The sequence below is a fragment of the Podarcis tiliguerta genome (genome assembly GCF_965153285.1).
Source record: "Podarcis tiliguerta genome assembly, chromosome: 11".
NCBI lineage: Eukaryota > Metazoa > Chordata > Lepidosauria > Squamata > Lacertidae > Podarcis > Podarcis tiliguerta.
In genome coordinates, this window is record NC_139544.1 from 27,878,327 (window position 1) to 27,897,952 (window position 19,626).

Consider the following 19,626-nt stretch of genomic DNA (forward strand, 5'->3'; position numbering starts at 1 on the left):
AATACCTTTGCAGTTAACCAGGTCTTCCATAACAACATAAGAAACTGATTCAAATCATTAATTCCTGCATTTAAAACTAAATGGTTCTCTTCAATTGTTTGACTCATGAGTACAGGCAACTCCTCACACGACTACTAAGACGGATGCCGTTTTTGGTGCCAATAGGGGGCGGGGCAGAACAGACTGGAAGGAGCTGACGCATGCAACAGCAGGGATTCCCCTGTATAGAAATTGTCAGAAGGGCACTGACTCTGATGCTACAGAAGCCAGTTAAGTACGCTCCCATCAAGCTATTTCTAATTAAAGATTACAAAGTCTTGCTATGTTGAAATAAATAGCATAGTGTATGCCTCACTTAATCATGGCTCCGGGACATTTTGAACCTAGTCTTAGGCAACTGTTTCCCAGGAACCAAGCTCTCCATTTTGCATATTTTACTTGAAACCAGGGGGAACCCTTTTAGATCTATCTTTACCGACACAAAGGGTAAAGCGTCTGTTACTTTGAGGACATATTGGAGATTACAGAAATCTCTTATGACATAAGCTGTTAACCAAGATTTTCAGGTATCAGCTTCTCAGATATATCAGTTGTGAGAGAATTTATTTGCATTCATCAGAAGAAATTCACAATTCCAAGGATCCATTTTCAATAGTATTTTAAACAAACGTCAACCCATGGTTTCAAAACATACTTAAGATGACATTAAGTGGCAGTGCCAACATAAAGGAGATATTCAGCTAAGTCATGCTCAGAGAAGACCCACTGAAATCAATAGACAATAACCTTTAACCATGATTAAGGCCATCTGGGGAACATCAACGCAAAAGTCTTGTTCTAGGGAGTAGGGAACATATACAGTCATGGAACATTATTAAGAGTCCTGGGAGAAAGCAGCAAAACACAAAAGGCGTTATTGGGCTTTCTTTACTCTTCATAGTTGATAAATCACTCACATCATCTGTCTTGTACTTCTCTCTATAGGAATTTATGACCCAGTCTACTAGAATATTTATACGTTTTGTGAAAAGCACCGATTCACTTCCTAACCAGAATGTTTCCAGAAGAACAGTTTGTGGCATCACTTGTGCTTGCTGTGAATCTTCTTCACACAAACTGTAAAAGAAAAATAATTCCTAAATCTGTTTTTCTGTTTCGTTACAATGATTACATAACACACAGTATATCTTCTGTTAAAATCTGCAATTTAGCACGTTTTAAATTACAACTTTGATAGAAATGATAAACTTTGATAGAAATGATGTCTCTAGCTACAATCCAGAGTGATATTCAGGCATAATGAAGTATAATGAACCCCCCCAAACTTTGGGGGGGGGGGGACAGTGGATAGATTTATATCTACCTAGGTTCTGCTCAGAAAAGACCCACTGAAATTCATAGCCTGAAGTTAGTTGTGCCCGTAATTTCAATAGGTTTACTCTGAGTATGGCTAATCTTGGATACAGCCCATAGTAATGATAATTTTTAAAATTTGAATTTTTGCACTTTAAGAACAAAGAAACATACCACCACATAAAGGAAGAGATTACAAGCCTAAGGCTTTTTGCTGTTACAGTGTAATTTCCAGAATTGTCTCCAGTAAAATCTAAGTATTATGTGCACATTATGAAAAAAGGCTTTTAATCTAAGCCTAGACTAAGAAAAATCACAGAACTGCAATGTTAAACACTTACACACTTAAGCACGTGTATGTGTGTGTGTAAATTAAAGAACCAATGTGTAAAAGTAATTTTTGAAAAAAGTTTAGAAACATATCTGGCCATTTACCTAGAATCAGAATAGCTTTCTTAAAAACTGACATAAAAGTACAGGAAAAGTAATCAAGTGGGTAGTACAATGTACTTTGGGCACAACTTGATGGTAAGATACAAAAATGGGTTAGAAATTAAAAAGGTAAAAACATTCATTGACACACACCATCTTGTTAATGCTATTACTTCATCTTGGAACACATTCATAAGAAACATTAACAGTGTTTTGTGAAACGTTCTTGCCTCATCTGTGGTTTCTGTAACAGGGACTGAATGACAAATATTACTGCAGTAAAGGCAAGACCTGGTGGGGAAAGCACAAGCAATAGTTAAGGGTCAGATAAATCAGGATATTTTCTGATCTTCCTTTCTGTCCCCACAGCCCAAAGTTCACCAGCTCCAGTAAGGTGCCTGTGAGCTCCACATAGTGCTAAGCTTTTTTCAGCTCTGGGTGCAGCAGAAGACCTGTGTTTCCATAAAGTATCTAGAAGGATGTTTACAGACTGGCTACAGGGACTGAAAGTTTGTTTTTACTTTAAAAGTGTTGCTATTTTATTTTCTGTGCATTTGTTATTGTAACCCAACCTGCACTCTTCAGATAAAGGGCAGGATATTAAATTTTTAAAAAACGAACCAAATAAATACACAAATCCCCAGTCAAATAAGGAATTGTAAACAGAAAGTGTGCTTTGAGCCTGGTTCCACTGCTTGGGCTATGCATATGGAGCTTGCAGACAGGAATGATGAAATCCTATTGATTGAGAAAACCAAGGGCAGGATTCAGCACTCTGTGCTCCCCTATTCTCTCCAAAGAGCTAATTGTCTGGCTTCCAGCTTTTTACAACAGTCTTCATATGTACAGACCGTATATATCACTTTAATTGTTAGCTGTTTTAAATGCAAACATTCAAGTTCTGAGGACTTTACAATGAGCTCAAGAAATTCCTGAACCTAAAGAAAAACAGTGAACTTGAAAGTTCTTCACTGCATTTACTGACTTGGATCCAGTCTTGCCTCAGGAATAAATCCACTACAGTATCTGGAAACTCTCATGGGCAGGAGCAATTTCCTGCAATTCTTCGTTCACCCTGCAGCACCTGAAAACTTTCTTGGGAGGGTTGGGAGATCCTCCAGAAGTGTAGAGAGATGTTGCCAAAAACCACTTACTCTGGCTTTTGCACATGGGAATAACCAGTTAGCAGAGAAGGAGTCTCCACTAGATCAAACTCCCCTCAATGAATGGGGGAAAGACCTTCCTTTGGAGATGGAGATGCCTAGATCCTATCCATCAATTGCTTTATCTTCATCTTGATGTTCCACATCCAGAATTACATTTCCATCAAGTTTTCCACCATTATTGTAGCTAGGCAGATGCCTCTGTGATGCTCACAAGCAGAGCATGGGGGATGATACAGCAATTTGCAATTTATAACAGTTTATATACTTACTCATCTTTAATCTGTCTACGTCACTTTTAAAGCCATCTAATCTAGCAGTCAACACACTGTGTGGCACTGTGTTCCATAAACCAAAATTAATTATGCCTTGTGTGAAGTACTTTCTTTTACCTCTCCTGAATCCACTGCCAATCAACCTCATTGCATGACGCTGAGTTCTAGTACTATGAAAGGAAGAAAACTTATCTCTGCTCACTTTCTCTGCACATTGCGTAATTTCAAAAACCTCAATCTTGCTTTAGTTCATATTTTTTCTGAACTAAAAGGCTCAGAAAGCATAAGCCACTTTAGTCAAAAGTCAAATTAAAATCTTACAAATATGAAATATTTTTTACTTGAATATTTCAAGAGCTTTCTGAGCAACTGATTATACTTATGCTATACTGTAGTCCCGTGGGCTTGAGAAGTAATACACCTGACAGAGTGGTTTGTGAATACATACAAAAAAATAGGAAAAATAAAAATCATGTGATACATTTTTCAACCCAATTTTTCAAAGTTGAAAAATGCAAAATAAAACCTCATTGACTTGACATACACACTGATAATCTGCTGAACAATTCTGACACAGTGCTCCAACTTAAATCTGTGGAACATTGTGGAAGTGCTCTAAAGAGGCATGCTTAAACCCCACTGAAATTAATAGCAAGTAAAATTGCCAATATCCAGACAGTTTTATTATCTGGATTGCACCCAAACTTTCCTACCCCCCTTAAAGTAAGATTACTTATTTATTACATCTATATATCACCTTTATCTTCCAAGGAGCTGGAGGTAGTGTACACGGTTTTCCTCCTCCCCATTTCATCCTCACAACAACCCAGTGAGGTAGGTTAGACTAAGAGACGATAACTTGCCCAAGGTTACCCAGTGAGCTTCATGACCGAGTAGGGATTTGAACCTTGGTGTCCCAGGTCATAGTCCAACACTCTAACCTGATTGTAAAAAACAACAACCCAAGCCACCTTCCTTCCCTTTTCCCTAATATTGGGGTGGGTATATATGGTTAAGAAATAACATTGTACGTATTCCATGAGAAGGAGTTAATTTTTTCATAGTCTATTGTAATTTCAGTGCCTCATTCAAAAGCATGTAGTTTATAAATCTTAGTTAACATTAACTATAGGTTTAGTATTATGAGCAAACTTGGATTCCCTCCATAACTATGGTTATAGAATATTTACCATGCACAAGCTATAGAGCCGCAAGTGAACAGCAGCTCTTGTGTCTCCTTTAATGGAAATCAAGGTTTAAGTGATCATTTACTAGATGCATCAGCTTTAACTATGGTTTGTTAACCATACTGTAGTTTGTGCAAATCAGGCCAATGGAATTATTCCAGAGTGGTCTTACCTCACAAGCATCTCTAACAGAGGCCATGTTCCCCTCATGCAAACGGGACACTGAAGAACTTCCAGGTAGTACGTTAACATAGAAGGTGATTTCCAAGGAGGATCGTGTTGAAGAAGAGCATACATGATATGAAAGAACTGAACAGGAAGTGCAGGGTCTGAATTTCCCTGTAATCAAACATGAACACATCTCAGTCTATCACTTTGCTCCAATCTTACACCTGTTGTTCCTGCCACTGAAATTAACTAGTTTGAGACAAAGAAATGGTGTTTTAAAATACATACCACCCTTCAACAATGTTTCCACACAATATATATTTATCACTAAGCCATCTTTCTTTATTGGATCTGCCATTTAAGCAGCATTATAACCCACTTTTTTCTATCATGGAACTCAAAGTGGTGTATGTAGATTTCTCAGGTAATCTTTTACCTTTAATCCCAAACCATTAAGAATAATTTACAGTTACACAGTATGAATTAAAAGCCCATCAGTTTCAATGTGTTGGTGGGAATGAAGTGCTAGCTCTTTTCTATGTCAAAGACTGGCAGCCTAGAAACCTAGGGATACACCGTAGTGAAGGTCCTTAAATACAAAAGCTGCCTTATACCATTGAGTCCATCTAAGTCAGTACTGTTGCCACTGACTGGCAGCAGCTCTAGGTGTGTCTGCCAGTCCTACCTGGAGATGCCAGGGATTGAACCAGGGATGCTCTGCATGTAAAGCATGTACTTTACCAGTGAGCTACATACATTTCACACAGGGCAATCAGAAATGCTCCAGACTTGCATGCATAAATAGGAAGAAGGGCTGCTGTTTCACTTGAGCCTGGCACCCAGAGGTGGGTGGCTTGAGGGCTACCTGACAAATGTTGATTAGTTCTACCTATGTGGATATATATGGGATACGGGAGGTGCTGTGGTCTAAACCACTGAGCCTCTTGGGCTTGCCAATCAGAAGGCTTGCAGTTCGAATCCCCGCAACAGGGTGAGCTCCCGTTGCTCTGTTCCAGCTCCTGCCAACCTAGCAGTTTGAAAGCACACCAGTGCAAGTAGATAAATAGGTACCGCTGCGGCGGGAAGGTAAATGGCATTTCCGTGTGCTCTGGTTTCCATCACAGTGTTCCGTTGCGCCAGAAGCGGTTTAGTCATGCTGGTTACATGACCCAGAAAGCTGTCTGTGGACAAATGCCATCTCCCTTGGCCTGAAAGCCAGATGAGCACTGCAACCCCATAGTCGCCTTTGACTGGACTTAACTGTCCAGGGGTCCTTTACCTTTACATAGATATGTAGAGAAGTGACAGAGTTCAGTGGTACCTCGGGTTACAAACACCTCGGGTTACAAACACTTTGGGTTTGTACTAACTTTGCCCCAGGATGAGAACAGAAATCACACATCGGCGGTGCGGCAGCAGCGGGAGGCCCAATTAGCAAAAGCGCACTTCAGGTTAAGAACGGTTTCGGGTTAAGAACGGACCTCCGGAATGAATTAAGTTAATAACCTAAAGTACCACTGTGCACAGCTTTTTCTAACATGGAAACAGGGTATATACACTGTAAACAGGGAAGAATGGCAAGCCAAATCTAGCTGCTGGAATTTGGTTTTGAAGTCAGAACTCAGTGTTCTTGGCCACTAAGTAATCACAGCCAACTCCAAAACTTTCAGTTTCTAGGTCTGAGAGTGGTTTGAAAGGTCATGGCACCCCCATTTGCCCTTCAGTGCCATGGCATGGATATCAGAATTCACAAGGAAATGGATGCAATTGCCTCCTGCTCCTGCAAGTTCCTTATTCACTGCAATGGAAAGTGCCTCCCCAACACAGTCTGCCAAACTGGCTAGCATTTCGATACTACAGGAAAGATTCATGTAGCAAAATCAGTGTGCATTGTGTGCTAAACACATTAACTGGGATTTTAGTGTGGTAAATACTAAAAACCATAGCATCAAACTAGGGGGAAAACAAATGGGAAAATAAGGTTAAAAATAAAAGCAACTGAAAAAGGAAAAACAACTTATTAACCTCTTTTACACTGACATCATACTTCATATTTGACAATAGTATTTAGTACCTACATAGTCATATGAGTAAAATCCTTACAACAGCCTTGTAAGGGAGGTCAGTACAGTATTAAGCTAATTTTGAAGATGAGGTGCTGAAGGCACAAACAGTTGGCTAAGGTAAGGCAAGAGAAACCAGTGACCCGGCCACTCCTTCTTAGCCACTGCAATGTACCAGTTCTCATAAGCTGCCATTCTCACCTGAAGTATGTGCTCTAGAAGAGAGTGAACAAGTTTAGCAGGAGGAATCAGATCTTTTCCTGATAAAAATTCTGAGATTGCAATAGGAAATAAGTGGTCATCTACTAGTTCAAGTATATTGTTGGTTCCTCCAGAACAGCGAGTATTTTTTACCTAGGGAATGAAAGACTAAAAATTACAAGACTAAGCACTGATCAGATACACATAAACATAAGTTAGGGCCGTTTAAAGAAACTTCTAAGTTTGTTGGTTAATTGATTAAACTGTATTTGCATATGAATTGAGGCAATTCTAAAGCACAAAGAAAGCCTTTATTTTTAGAGAATGCACAAAGGTGTCAAACTAGGTATAGTTTTAGAAGTCACATTTCCTCCAGTGTGGCAGAGAAAGAGAAAACAGTTATCCATAGTTTTTATAAGTAGTTGTATTAAAAATGACTGTTTTTAAACAGTCTGTTGCTTGATTAAGTGGGACTCTTCTTTGGTTAATCAATTCTTTAAAAATTGATAAATCCAAGTTGAAACCCTAACACAAAGTCTTTACTTAAAAAAATATATCTATGGAAAAGAACAGCCAATTTTGTAACAAAAAATAAAATGCAGAGAACAGACTGCCTGCTTGCATCCCCCAACCCCACTAAGCCACTTTGACAGTTGATGGGGCCGTGCCCCCTGTCAATCACCCAACATGTCTGGTGACAATTTTTTCCCTTGTAGTGGGATGAGCTGAGAGAGGGTAACTCCAAGCTTGCTTTTAACAGGAATCAGCTGCACAGCCAATCCAGTGGGCTTGAAGTTATTGCTTATTACCATTGATAGGCACTGATAAGCCCACTAGAGTTCGACATGCTCTGTTTTGGGCAGGGGTCAACTGCACTACTAAGTTCCTCCAAAGCATAATCAAGGAGGGCACTTTTAAGGTTCCTGCATCTCTACCTGCCCCACACCTGACATCACATATGATGGGCATGGTTTGGGGGAAATGGCCTGATGGGCCAAACTGGGACCCCTGCCAGGCCCATTAGGCCTGTGAGCTGGAGGTTTTCCACCCCTGGCCAACTGGATTAATCCACTGGGAATAGCAACAATCCTTTCCCAATGTCATACCCCAGGTCTATCCCAGGTATTCCTCTAAATACTTTCCATCCTCGCATCCACCATATTTGCTGTTTAACACAGGATAGTAAGAAATAAAAATGAAAGTACTTTTTTTTAGTTAATCATTTAATTATGTTGTATTGCAGAACATCTATTATTAAACTTAATTTTCTTAATGGGTGATGTACAGGTGGGTTTCAGGATTGCAATGTCCAAGGAATAAGTTGTTGGGAGGATCAGTGCATGACTCACTGGGGGCTTTCATAAAACAAAATTATAAATCTGGCATGTACCTGACATCATTACTCTAGCTCACAGAGCTATCCCAAATCACAACTAGCTGCGTTCCAGATTTATAAATTGCATAACTCCCATCGTAAGCAAGAGGAGCAGCAAGTGCTGAATTACCATAAATTATACATTAAGCACTGGGATATCCCTTTGTGAATTTCAAAAGCTATAAAAGATAGATATGCTGTGCAGATATTTAAGCCTACCTAATTGCCCCATGCTGAGGATTCTGAAATGATCCAAAGGGTTGCTATGTAAAACATTTGCATGTGGCAATTTCTGTGGGCGTAGGATCTTTTAGTGTGAGCTCAGCTAATTCTCTGGATTGCAGACACTATCCAGCACACACAGATACGTTTAATTAAGGATGGAATTGCATTCTACATTGGCAGCAAAGCTTGTCATTTGAACACAAGGGCTTGCAATTCTAAAAAGAACAGATTCCCCAGATGGGAACCTGGAGTGCACCCAGTCAATATTTGTAAGCAAGACATGGGGGAAAGGGGCGGAGAGTCCATAGCCATAACCTCCTTCAGGTTTGAATACTCACACATATGTGGGAGTATCAATAGCTGCAATAGAAAGACTGCTTGTTCTGCATGCATGCCAGTGCTTTTTAGGTGTTTTTTTCTATTGCCCTTGAAAGCTGCAGCATTTGAAGTAGAATAAAGAAAACATGCATGAATGTGCTATATATGTGTATGTTGAGCATAGTGATAGACACACTATGAAGTCACCACCATTCGTAACCTTTCCTCTCTCCTTACTTAGCATAATATTTAAAGGTAAAGGCAGCATTTGTTGAAACCCGATCGCTGGCAAGAAACTAAAACTATTCCAGCATCATCTTTTTCTTTCTCTCTCTCTCTCCCCTCCCAGCCCAGTATCCATATCTTACCACATTTCTGCACTCAGTCATTTGGTCTATTTGAGTATATTTTCTTAGCATTGCCTGTAAATTAAAAGCAAAATATTGATTTAAAATAAGAATGTATGCTTACTCAAAATTTGTCAGTCATAGTACATGGTAACAATACAAAGGAAATTGTTTGATCCTAAAGCTGTTTACTTGGAAGCTAGTTTCACCAAGTTCCGGGGTGACGACTGAGGTTTACAGTCATAGGTTCATAGGGGATAGTTACTGAGGCATTTTGTGAACATCGTAAGAGGTAGTGGCAGGCCTTATCGGGAATTGCTGCTGAGTAAGCACACGTGGTAAAGAAATGCCATTGGATGCACGGAATAAGTTGGGAGGGTCCTTGTTTTAGTCACACAATATATCAACTGAGGTTCAGTATCAGCAGCATTTTGCAGTTCTTATGAGATTCACTATTCAGACAATGTCCTTTCCAAGATCATTACCAAGCTATGGGTAGAGAGTTACGGGTAAAACACAAAAAAGTAATCAAGTAAAATTTGCCAGATGTATACACAAACAGCTGCCTGTGTCCCACAGCACAGAGCCAAACACAGAGCCAGTGTGGTTCAGTGGTTAAGAGCAGTAATCTCGTAATCTGGTGAACCAGGTTCTTCCACATTTATTTATGTGGAGACTTTTTTCTTCAGTTGACCTATGCTATAAAAGTAATAAATGTACATAAGACTAGTTTTTACCTGTTCAGAATATATATGCTTTATAAGTTCATTTTTCATTTCAGCAAGATGCCTGCCAGTCATCACCTGTCTTGACTGTTCGGGTTTAAGATGGTTCTTCTGGTATATTTCAGTATCGCTTTTAATTTCCTTCTGGGTGATAAATGCAGCATATTATTGTCTATTCAAATATAGAGAGGCCATACAGCAACAGAGACAATTAGAACTAAAACACTATGGGTTGGATCCAGCCTGGTCTTTTGGTGAATGGAATGACTTCTTCCATTTGTTATAGGAATTGAGATCCAGAAGAAGCCTCCCCACTGGAAGAAAGTGCCCAGTGCCCTCTGTCATCCTGTTCCAGGGAATCTCCTGATTTTTCTGAAGCAGCTTTTTAGGGGCTCATTTTCAGGGGTTCCTTCTGCAGGTAGTCTGGATCCAACTCAAGCAATTTGGACTTTTCCTAGTGGTGGCTAAGCTGTGGCCCTCCAAATGTTGCTGAACTGCAAGTACCATCATTCCTGGCCATTGGTCCTATTGGTAGAGGATGATGAGACCTGGAGTCCAACAACATCTGAAGGGCCATTAGTTAGCCACCTCTGGCTTAGAGAGTACAGCTCTATTACTGAAACAGTTGTGAATATGTGAAAATATTAGAAAGAGAGCTTGTTCAAGCATTCAATATATGGGCCCCAATCTTCAGGAAGGCACACACAAGGCTTTCAGTAATATGCTGTTAACAGCCACAAGAAGAGGCCCAAGGAAGTGAATGATTTCCATTCCCATCTGGATCCTGAGTTGGATAGGAAGGTGCATTCTGCTCAAGGCTTTATGTTAATGGGATTGCAGACATAGACTAAATGCACCAATCATGTTCGACTACCAAGGGCAACTCCAAATCCAATACTGAAAAAAACATGCTTGCAACCCTGTTAGATGTGGGCATTCAGTTAGGTGATCAACATGCATAGTGTACTGATCCAGAGATATGGTCTGAAGTCCTGGCAAACATTGTCACAAGGTCTCCAACTGCAACGTTGCCAGGATTTGCTAGCCTTAAACACACAAAAGCAAATCATGGTCCAACATTTCCTTAATGCTGCTATACTTCACTGTCTTGTATGCAATCTAAGGAAGGTGATGGATACAATAGCATTCTGATAATTTTCACTGTGAAGTATTCATGAGAATTTAAATGCTTCGAAATAAAAATCAGAGTTGAAATATTAATCCAATGATAATTTGGCTTAAATTGGACTCTTAAATTTGCCACAAATCAACAGTTACATTTAAAATAATGTATTTTGATTATGATTCTCATTATATTAAGTGTACTTGCCTCTAAGAGATAGATTTCTAAATAGCCAACTGGGCAGTATGGCACACCAATGAGATGCTTCATTCTTTCTTGATCTAATGCTGGGTTATTAGTTAACACATGAGTAATGTCCTTTGGTGCACTTAATGCTGCATAGACTGTGGCTTTTCCTGCTTCTAGAACTCTGTAGGAATGAAACAATATAAACTTGATGAAAATATAAAATGTAACTCGTTTTAAAACCTACACAACATACAAAAAAGGAAACATAAATCTACTCTTTAATTCTGTGGTGGGGGTGAGGAAACACATACCTAAAATGCAGTTTTTAAAATTCCTATCAGAAACACACATATTTGCTTTGTCACTGCATTAGTTTAAAACTGAACAGATTTCATATAGTCAAAATGCTTGATTCGGTGGTTGTTGTTTTTAAACTGATCAACAGAAATTACTACCGGATTTACATGCAAAGAGCCAACTGTGTGAAAAAGTCCCATGTGAAAACCAGGGGCAGAAATGGGAATGACCATAATAGACAATATTCATTTCCCATTTTTTCTTCTCTCCAAGTAAGTTCATTGTTCTTCAGATGGGCGCAACCTAATAGAAACACCAAACCTAACACACACACACAAGGAAATGCAAATACGGCCTAGGAAGCACAGTGGACATAAGAAGATCCTTTCACACAAAAATTAATTCAGTTAGGATTTATCCACACTTTACAGGCACGGTAAACGCTTTAATGTTCTCCTTTTTTTGCCCCCGCGAAAACCTGCTCTTTAAAGTTGAATTGGAGCCAACGTCAATCCATGGAAAACCTGAACTGCTTTTTGTTGCTTGGGCACAGAACTTTGAAGCATGGACCTGTGCAGGGCACCTGTGTGGATAAGCCCCAAATCTCTAACGCCAGATTATTGGCTCCTGTGTGTAACCTAGGCCATCTTCACTCTAGTCAGTATGAACACCTGGCCCCATTCTGCAACCATATGATGCAAACTGCAATAGTGCATCCCACTACTTCCTTTTTCTACCTATAGTTTGTTGGGCAGCACAATGAGGCTGCTGCTTCCTCTCCTTCACTGTAGCTAAATGAGGGTGAAAGCACCACATGGACTCCCCCAAAGAGTTTATGTTGGAAAATCAGCACAACACAAATACATGTGGGAAAGGGGCTGCCAATTCTGCTGGAGATTTCTTATATGCCTTTTATCAAATACTTGAGGCTTGCAAGGGCCTACGTCTGTATGACAATGAGTGATTTGAATTGTACAGTTTACTGGGAAAGGAAACTAATTTTAATTTCATCAAGAAAAGGACACTTCAGGTACAACAGTACAGGTGGATTTGTAACACTGTAATACAAGTACCATCTCCTCCTGTTAAGCCCCCACAATCAACCATGATGGGGAGAGCTATGGGCAGAAAGACAGAGAAGCAAAAGAAAAGTAGTAAAATAACTGCTGAGTTTAGCAGTGAAAACAGTAAATTAAAAATAAATTCTGAAGAATGTACGGTATATTGAAGGTGCACAGGACAGCATACATGCAATTACCTCACTTTATCCTTACAATCCTGAGATCATTTGTCCTAGGTCTCCAACTGAGCTTCTAATAGAGATTTGAACCCAGGTTTCTGTGGACCAAGTCCAATACTTCCCAATGAATCACACTGTTTGGTTTTGGAATTCATTATTATATGTGTTCCAATTACTAAAAACATATTCAAGATCTTTGCAAGACAAAGTTGTAGACTGAAGAAAAGGACCTTTTGTCCACATGGAAGTAACCCTTGTGCAGATTCTTCTACGCAATCGGTTGTGGTATTGTTATTTAATTTTCTGTGCGGCTGGGTATCCCTTCTGACTCACAGGGGGGAAACCCCCAAACATCCAAAATGCACTTCACAATTCATAGCAAACAGTTTCTCCTACACCAATATTATCTCTATATAAATAAAACATTATCGTTGAAGCGACCCTGTAGCAGAATTGCTGTGGACCAGAGTAAGTGAGAGGGAGGAAAGCACCCACAAAACTATTTTCATCTAAATCAAAGTGAAATAACATATTAATTTCTTCAGTTTTAAGAAGTCTTATCCTACCTTCTCAAAGAATCCTCTAGTTTATCACCATTCATAACAAGGAGGACAACTTTCCATCTGTGAAAGGCCCCTGCAGCACCAGAGCGTATCAGCTCTTCGCGCCATCTTTTAGGTGCAGATTGCATTTGAGGTGAATAATGGGAGACTTTTTCGATTTTATATCCCCATTCGTAAGTTGTTTCATCAAGCCATCTGCCACTTTCGGCACTATTAATTATGTAGTCCTTGGTTAGTATCCACTTTCCTGGAAAGCAAATGAACTGTCATCCACAAAAGAATTTTTTCCTGCAGACAAATGGCAATCAAATGAAGATCAAATATAAAAATTAGTAACAACCTCTGTTAGGGCAGAAAAAAAGGGATCTTAATGTAATTTTTTACTACAGTAGCTGACCTTTTCTATAACGTTAATTTTTTTTGGCACATTTTCATTAAAAACAGTGATCCTAATTTTTTGGGTAAGAATTCTTTAGCTTTTTTAAAAAATGTGTCTATTCATTTTGTGAAACTTTGTACTAATTAACATTTCATGCTTATACACTAGTTTCTATGCATAATATATTCTCAAAAATATAATATATTTACTTCCAAGTGTATATGTATAGTATTGCAGCTTTAATCACGCTTTCAAAACACTAAGCATCCTTTTTGGGGTGGGGAAATGCTTTGAAAAATCAACAGATTTTTTGCAAAGGACTGCAAGCAGGAGAATAAATGCCTGCCCATTCCTACACATGGATTCTTTCTTTAAGAAACCCCCTCTTTTATTCTGCATTAGCATATTTCAGATATATTATTCTATGTTCTGTCAGCATGTGCTCTAAAATAAATATATAGCTGATAGACACTCATACTTCTGAAACTTTTCATCTTCAAAATGTGAACCATAAATATCACACATCCACCAGCTAACATACTCTGTAAAGTTTAACTACAGCCATGCCCACCCTAATTCTGGAGGCCCTATAACCTCAGTCAAACATTAAATTTTAGAGAGAATTGTTTTATACCAGCAGCTTCCACCTCCAAAATTGATTTCTCTTCTATTAGCACATCATGTACTCAACATGCTAGCTTAAATGTGATTTTGATGGTATTGTCCCATTTCCTCCTTTGCCCAAACCTTATTTTCCCATTCTTTCAGGGTTCAAATCAGTAACAGCAGCACCATACGCTTTACATAAAAACGAACTACAGCATATTTCATAGTGAAGCAGCTAAAACTGTGATCCTAATCAATTTTACAGCCGAGCTGAGCAGATTGTGCCATTGCAAGGCAACGTTTTACCAGATGGTACTTCTATAGGTGCTAGCTTTGCATGCCAGCAGTCATCTGATGGAAAGGGAGGGGGAGGGGAAAGGTACTCTCAGCCTCTTTGTTTAGGAACCATTACCCTGTATTCATATTTCTTGGTGAAAAGGTTCCCCATCACAAAGGCGTGCGAAAAAAATTCAGTCACAAGTTTCCTTTGAGTAGCTTCCACTAGTGTGCATTTGTAACAAGTTTGTAGGGAGTTAACATTCTAGGACAGAAGCGTTTTCTGTATTATTGATGCTGACACAAGAAAAATATATAAATAATAATTGACCTTTATAGTCCAGTGTGCATGGCACTTTATAAAGAACAGTTATAATAGGTCCCTACCTCAAGGAGTTTACAATCTAAAATAGACAACAGTAAAGCAGGGGAAGAAAGGGAGAAAGAGGCACGGGTACTTTGGTTTATTTACCATAGGGATTAGGTGCTTATCCATAAGCTTTCCAGAAAAGGTTAGTATTGAGGAAAGGCTTAAGGGAAATAAGAGACATGGTTGAATGGAGACATGCTGAAAGGCAAATTCAGGCATTAGGGCCAGCAAGGAAAAAGATGCAGTCATTTCATGGAGCTTGAGATGCCACAGTTCAAATAAGAGGTCTGGGTTCACACCCACATGAAGAAGAGGTTGAAAGGAAGAGTTTGTGTATCCACAGGTCTCTGAGAGCACGAGTTGCTATTTTTTTGTGAAAACTCGTGATTTTAAACTTATTGATACCTTCCATTTCTATCACGTTAGATGTTTTAATTAAAATCCAGCTGGGATCTAGAATAGCAAAAAAAAAGGTAAAGGACCCCTGGACGGTTAAGTCCAGTAAAAGGCAAATGGACTTTTCAGGCCGAGGGAGCCGGCATTTGTCCACAGACAGCTTTCTGGTTCATGTGGCCAGCATGACTAAACCGCTTCTGGTGCAACGGAACACTGTGACGGAAGCCAGAGCGCACGGAAACACCGTGTACCTTCCCACCACCTATTTATCTACTTGCACTGGTATGCTTTCAAACTGTTAGGTTGGCAGAAGCTGGGACAGAGCAACAGGAGCTCACCCGTTGTGCAGATTCAAACTGCTGACCTTCCAATCAGCAAGCCCAAAAGGCTCAGTGGTTTAGACCACAGCGCCACCTGCATCCCAAATTAGAATAGCCTAACCCAGCCTGATGCCCTCTTAGATGTTTGGGAATGCAATTCCCTGCATGGTCTACCCTCTGCCTTGCGGGACATATGTGGGAGGGAAAAAGGCTAAGGAGTAAACCCTACACAAATCTGGAGTAGAGTCCCTAAGATGATTAGATGGAGTCTTCTATGCCTCCTTCCTATAATTCCTGCAGCTAAGCTGGTGCCAAATGTATTGCCCTGCTTTCCTTTGGACCACATCAGTGAGGTTGAGTGGGGCAGCTCTTGGACAGCCCAGGACCTCCATACACACTGCCAAGGCTTGCACCCCGGAAAGGTCACTTCAGTGCTGATAACGCAGCAAAAACAAATGCAGGAGGCAGCAGTTACAAGTTTCTAGTTACAGCAGATACTCCATTATCTCTCAAGACAGATGGATGCCAACAATTACAAGGTATTTTCAAATTCGTCAAAATCTTTGCCATTAGCAAAAAATGTGTTAAACGATCAATGAGAATTACCACAACTATGAAAGCTAAAGAGAAGTTATTGTTGGGAAATTTATGGTGATATGTAAGAAATGAAAACCTTGTTAAATAGGTACAATACCCAAAGTGCTCACTAAGAATTAAGTATCTGCGGGATTTTTAAGGTCACAGAGATATAAAACAGAACCAACTCTAGTTATGTACACACATATGCGTAATTTTATTTGTTTGCCACCGATCTACAGTTCAAACCATGATCAAGGCAGCTTACAACATAAAAAAAATGCTAAGTACCTGTACAACATAACAAAAGTAGTCATAAACCATAAATAAACCACAAAAAATACACAACTAAACTGAAAAAAATTCTACATAAATCGCGACAAGATCTATAACACAGATACAAAAAACCAACAGCAACAACAGCCCCCAACAATCATACCCCAAGAGTATATATGTGGATGCCAAGAAAACATGTAACAGATTAGAATGGCCTTTTTAAAATCTTATGCATTAAAGTTTTTAAGGTAAGTAATTTGATAAATTGATTGTTTATACTCAGTGCATCTTCAGTAGTTAATAGTTACAATTTTAAAATGTTTAATCTGAGTATAGGTATTATTATTTAACAAACTTGTATACAGTTTACAAGAAAATATTCTTCCAAAAGCACTCTATAGGTTATATATCAAGATGTTACCAATTAAATGTAATTTAAAACCATTAAAAATACCCTAACCATTTTAACACACTATTATTTTAAAATGTTATTAAAGTCAACAATGGCCAACACTAATCTAGCATAATAAACACACTTAAAAGGCCAAAGAATGTTAATCAGGCAAAGATCTGGTTATAGAGAAATGCTTTTACTTGTCACCCAAAGATATGTAATGAAGATGCCAGGCAAGGGTCCCTGGGGAGGGCATTCCACAAACAGGGAGCCACCACAGAAAAGGCCCATTCTCATGTTGCCATCCTCCAGACCTTTAATGGATGAGTCACACAAAGAAGGGCTTCAGATTATGATCACAGGATCAGCTCATAAGGGAAGTGACAGTCCTTACCGTATTGTGGTCCTGAGCCATTTGAGGCTTCATAGGTAAAAACCAGTACTTTGAATTGGGCTCGGAAACTAACTGGTAACCCATGCAGTCAGGCCAGGATCAGTGTAATATGTTCAAATTATCTTGCCCTATTGAGCAACTTGGCTGCCAAATTCTGCACCAGCTGAAGTTTCCAAACCATCTGCAAAAGAACAGCACACTATACATACCTGCTGCGCATGCTGCTAAGAACTTTTCACTCTTGCAAGGCCTCTTTGCTATAAGGTGAGTGCAATCTCTGTATTCCTAACAACAAAAAGAACACACAACCATAAACTAAAAATTGCATACACATTTTCAAAAATAATAAGGTAAGAAGGAGAAGTTGCTCTTTTACCAGAGTGTAGCATGCACTCGGTTTTACCACTATGAATACCATATGTTGTAAAGTACAGTCATACCTCAGGTTACAGACGCTTCAGGTTGTGCATTTTCGGGTTGCACACCACGCCGAACCTGGAAGTACCAGAATGCGTTACGTCCGGGTTTCGGCCCTCGTGCATGCGCAGAAGAGCTAAATCGTGCTTTGCGCATGAGCGCCGAATCGCAACCTGTGTGCGCGCAGACACAGCGCTGCGGGTTGCGAATGTGCCTCCCGCACAGATCACGTTCGCAACCTGAGCGTCCACTGTAATCTAGGTGATAAAAATCCACAAAATATTTAGGCTTATCAATTATCATAATTTACCGTAGTGTTTAAAAAAACACATTTTAGTGTCTGAAGCAATTTGATTAGGGCCTTCTTTTCTTGGTTCTTAAATCCAGTTAGTTGGATCCTCCGTTTTTGGATGTCACTTTCCATCTGTTAAAAAAAAAAGAAAAAAATATGTACAACATATATTCTGGCACAAGCTGTTAAGATGCAGAGTAGATGCACTTAAATCATCAACTCCAAACTACGGTACTATACAAATCTGCTTATTATTACTATTAATTTCATTTCTATGACACTTTATATTTTTAAGGGGGAAAATCTCAAAGGAGTTTACAACCTACATTAAAATATCAGAGAGAAGGTCTTCCAGGACACACAGCTTAATGCCTAACTGTATCATTTACAATGTACAGTGGTACCTCGGGTTAAGAACTTAATTCGTTCCGGAGGTCCGTTCTTAACCTGAAGCACCACTTTAGCTAATGGGGCCTCCGGCTGCGCTGCCGCTGCTCGATTTCTGTTCTCATCCTGAAGCAAAGTTCTTAACCTGAGGTGCTATTTCTGGGTTAGCGGAGTCTGTAACCTGAAGCGTATGTAACCCGAGGTACCACTGTATATGTAAATGGAATGTTTCTTACCAGGGGGTATTTGGGGATTATTGGTCATAAGTATTTTCAGAAAAGGGGGGGAGCGTGCAGAAAGTTAGGCTTGAGACTTCAAGATTCACATACTTTTATTCCAGTATTCTACTTGAGTTATTTGAATTAGTCATGCTATGCAAAACCAATAACCTTTCTAGGATTTTACCGTTCTCTGTAGAGCGAACAAAGTTAAATATCTGTGCCCCAAGTTTGAGAAACTATGGAACTACCAGCCAATGCACATTTACTACAGCCATCCCCACTGTATTCAGTGGGACTTTGCTTCTGGATAAACAACGCCTAGGAAAAAAAGGCTGAGATTCTGCCACAATAGTGGTTAAGCCACTCGCTCGGGCACGCAACCTTCTTACCTGGAGAGACACGTCCGCAGGAAAGAGAAGCTACAAAAAGAGAACGCACCCGACGGAACATCAGTAAGTCAAGCGACTTTGAAATACAGTAGTTCTGGAACCCGCGCAGAGATTCCTACGGAGACTACGCCCGCTACGCTACTCGCGTAACGAGACCCGCCGCCGCGTTCGGAGCGCGGGAAAAAAAGGGGGGAAAGAAATCGCAAGGCAGAAGTACTGAAAGTGGGGGAAGAGGGGTGGGCTCTCAGGGAGTTTCTGAAGAATACGCTCCCCACCCCCCACAGATAGATACAGTTTCAAAAGAAGAGCGCGTCCTACGAGAGCCTCGAGGGCTATGCTGCTGAGCTGAGGAGAGCGCACCGTTGCCAACCGGCTCGAAGAACTCCATCTACCCGTATGTACAGCCCCGCGCGCCGTTTACCTCAGGCGATTTCCCCTCAGCGTCGCACGGCGCGGTCTCTCAGTACTTGGAGCGTTTCTCCCGCCTTCCTTCCTTCCCGCGTATAGGCGCTCCCTCGCTCGCTCTCTTTCGCGCGCGGGAAAAGAGCCTGGGCCTCCTCCTCCGTCTTGGTGGCTCCTCCTCCGGATGTCGGAGCCCGGCCATTCCGAGCCGTGGTTACTGACGCTCGTTTGGTCTCCGGGGCTACCAGGCGCCGAAAGAGGGAGCGGGGCCCGGCCTACCTGGTAAG

At 40.2% G+C, this 19,626-nt stretch overlaps 2 protein-coding genes across 6 annotated transcripts in view; one reads left to right on the plus strand and one right to left on the minus strand.

The window, feature by feature from the left end:
* The window catches only part of SLF1 (SMC5-SMC6 complex localization factor 1), a 31,924-nt gene extending 12,483 nt beyond the window's left edge, over positions 1-19,441 (minus strand). Inside the window, exons 1-11 of one of the 3 annotated variants that reach the window (XM_083403850.1) lie at positions 19,359-19,441; positions 17,959-18,072; positions 17,441-17,516; positions 13,248-13,491; positions 11,163-11,325; positions 9,845-9,973; positions 9,129-9,182; positions 6,843-6,995; positions 4,583-4,749; positions 1,939-2,076; positions 957-1,116 (exon numbers count right to left, since the gene is read on the minus strand). In XM_083403850.1, the coding sequence (XP_083259976.1) occupies positions 957-1,116; positions 1,939-2,076; positions 4,583-4,749; positions 6,843-6,995; positions 9,129-9,182; positions 9,845-9,973; positions 11,163-11,325; positions 13,248-13,491; positions 17,441-17,516; positions 17,959-18,072 (1,398 nt within the window). In that variant the 5' untranslated portion in view covers positions 19,359-19,441. Of the gene's footprint in view, positions 1-956; positions 1,117-1,938; positions 2,077-4,582; positions 4,750-6,842; positions 6,996-9,128; positions 9,183-9,844; positions 9,977-11,162; positions 11,326-13,247; positions 13,492-17,440; positions 17,517-17,958; positions 18,073-18,937; positions 19,040-19,297 lie in introns of those variants that run through there. The other 2 variants (XM_083403849.1, XM_083403848.1) reach the window with 2 other exon arrangements.
* KIAA0825 overlaps positions 19,216-19,626 on the plus strand; it is a 179,876-nt gene continuing 179,465 nt past the window's right edge. The window contains exon 1 of one of the 3 annotated variants that reach the window (XM_083403670.1): positions 19,216-19,331. The gene's annotated coding sequence lies outside the window, so the exon portion shown is untranslated. Of the gene's footprint in view, positions 19,332-19,483; positions 19,622-19,626 lie in introns of those variants that run through there. The other 2 variants (XM_083403669.1, XM_083403672.1) reach the window with 2 other exon arrangements.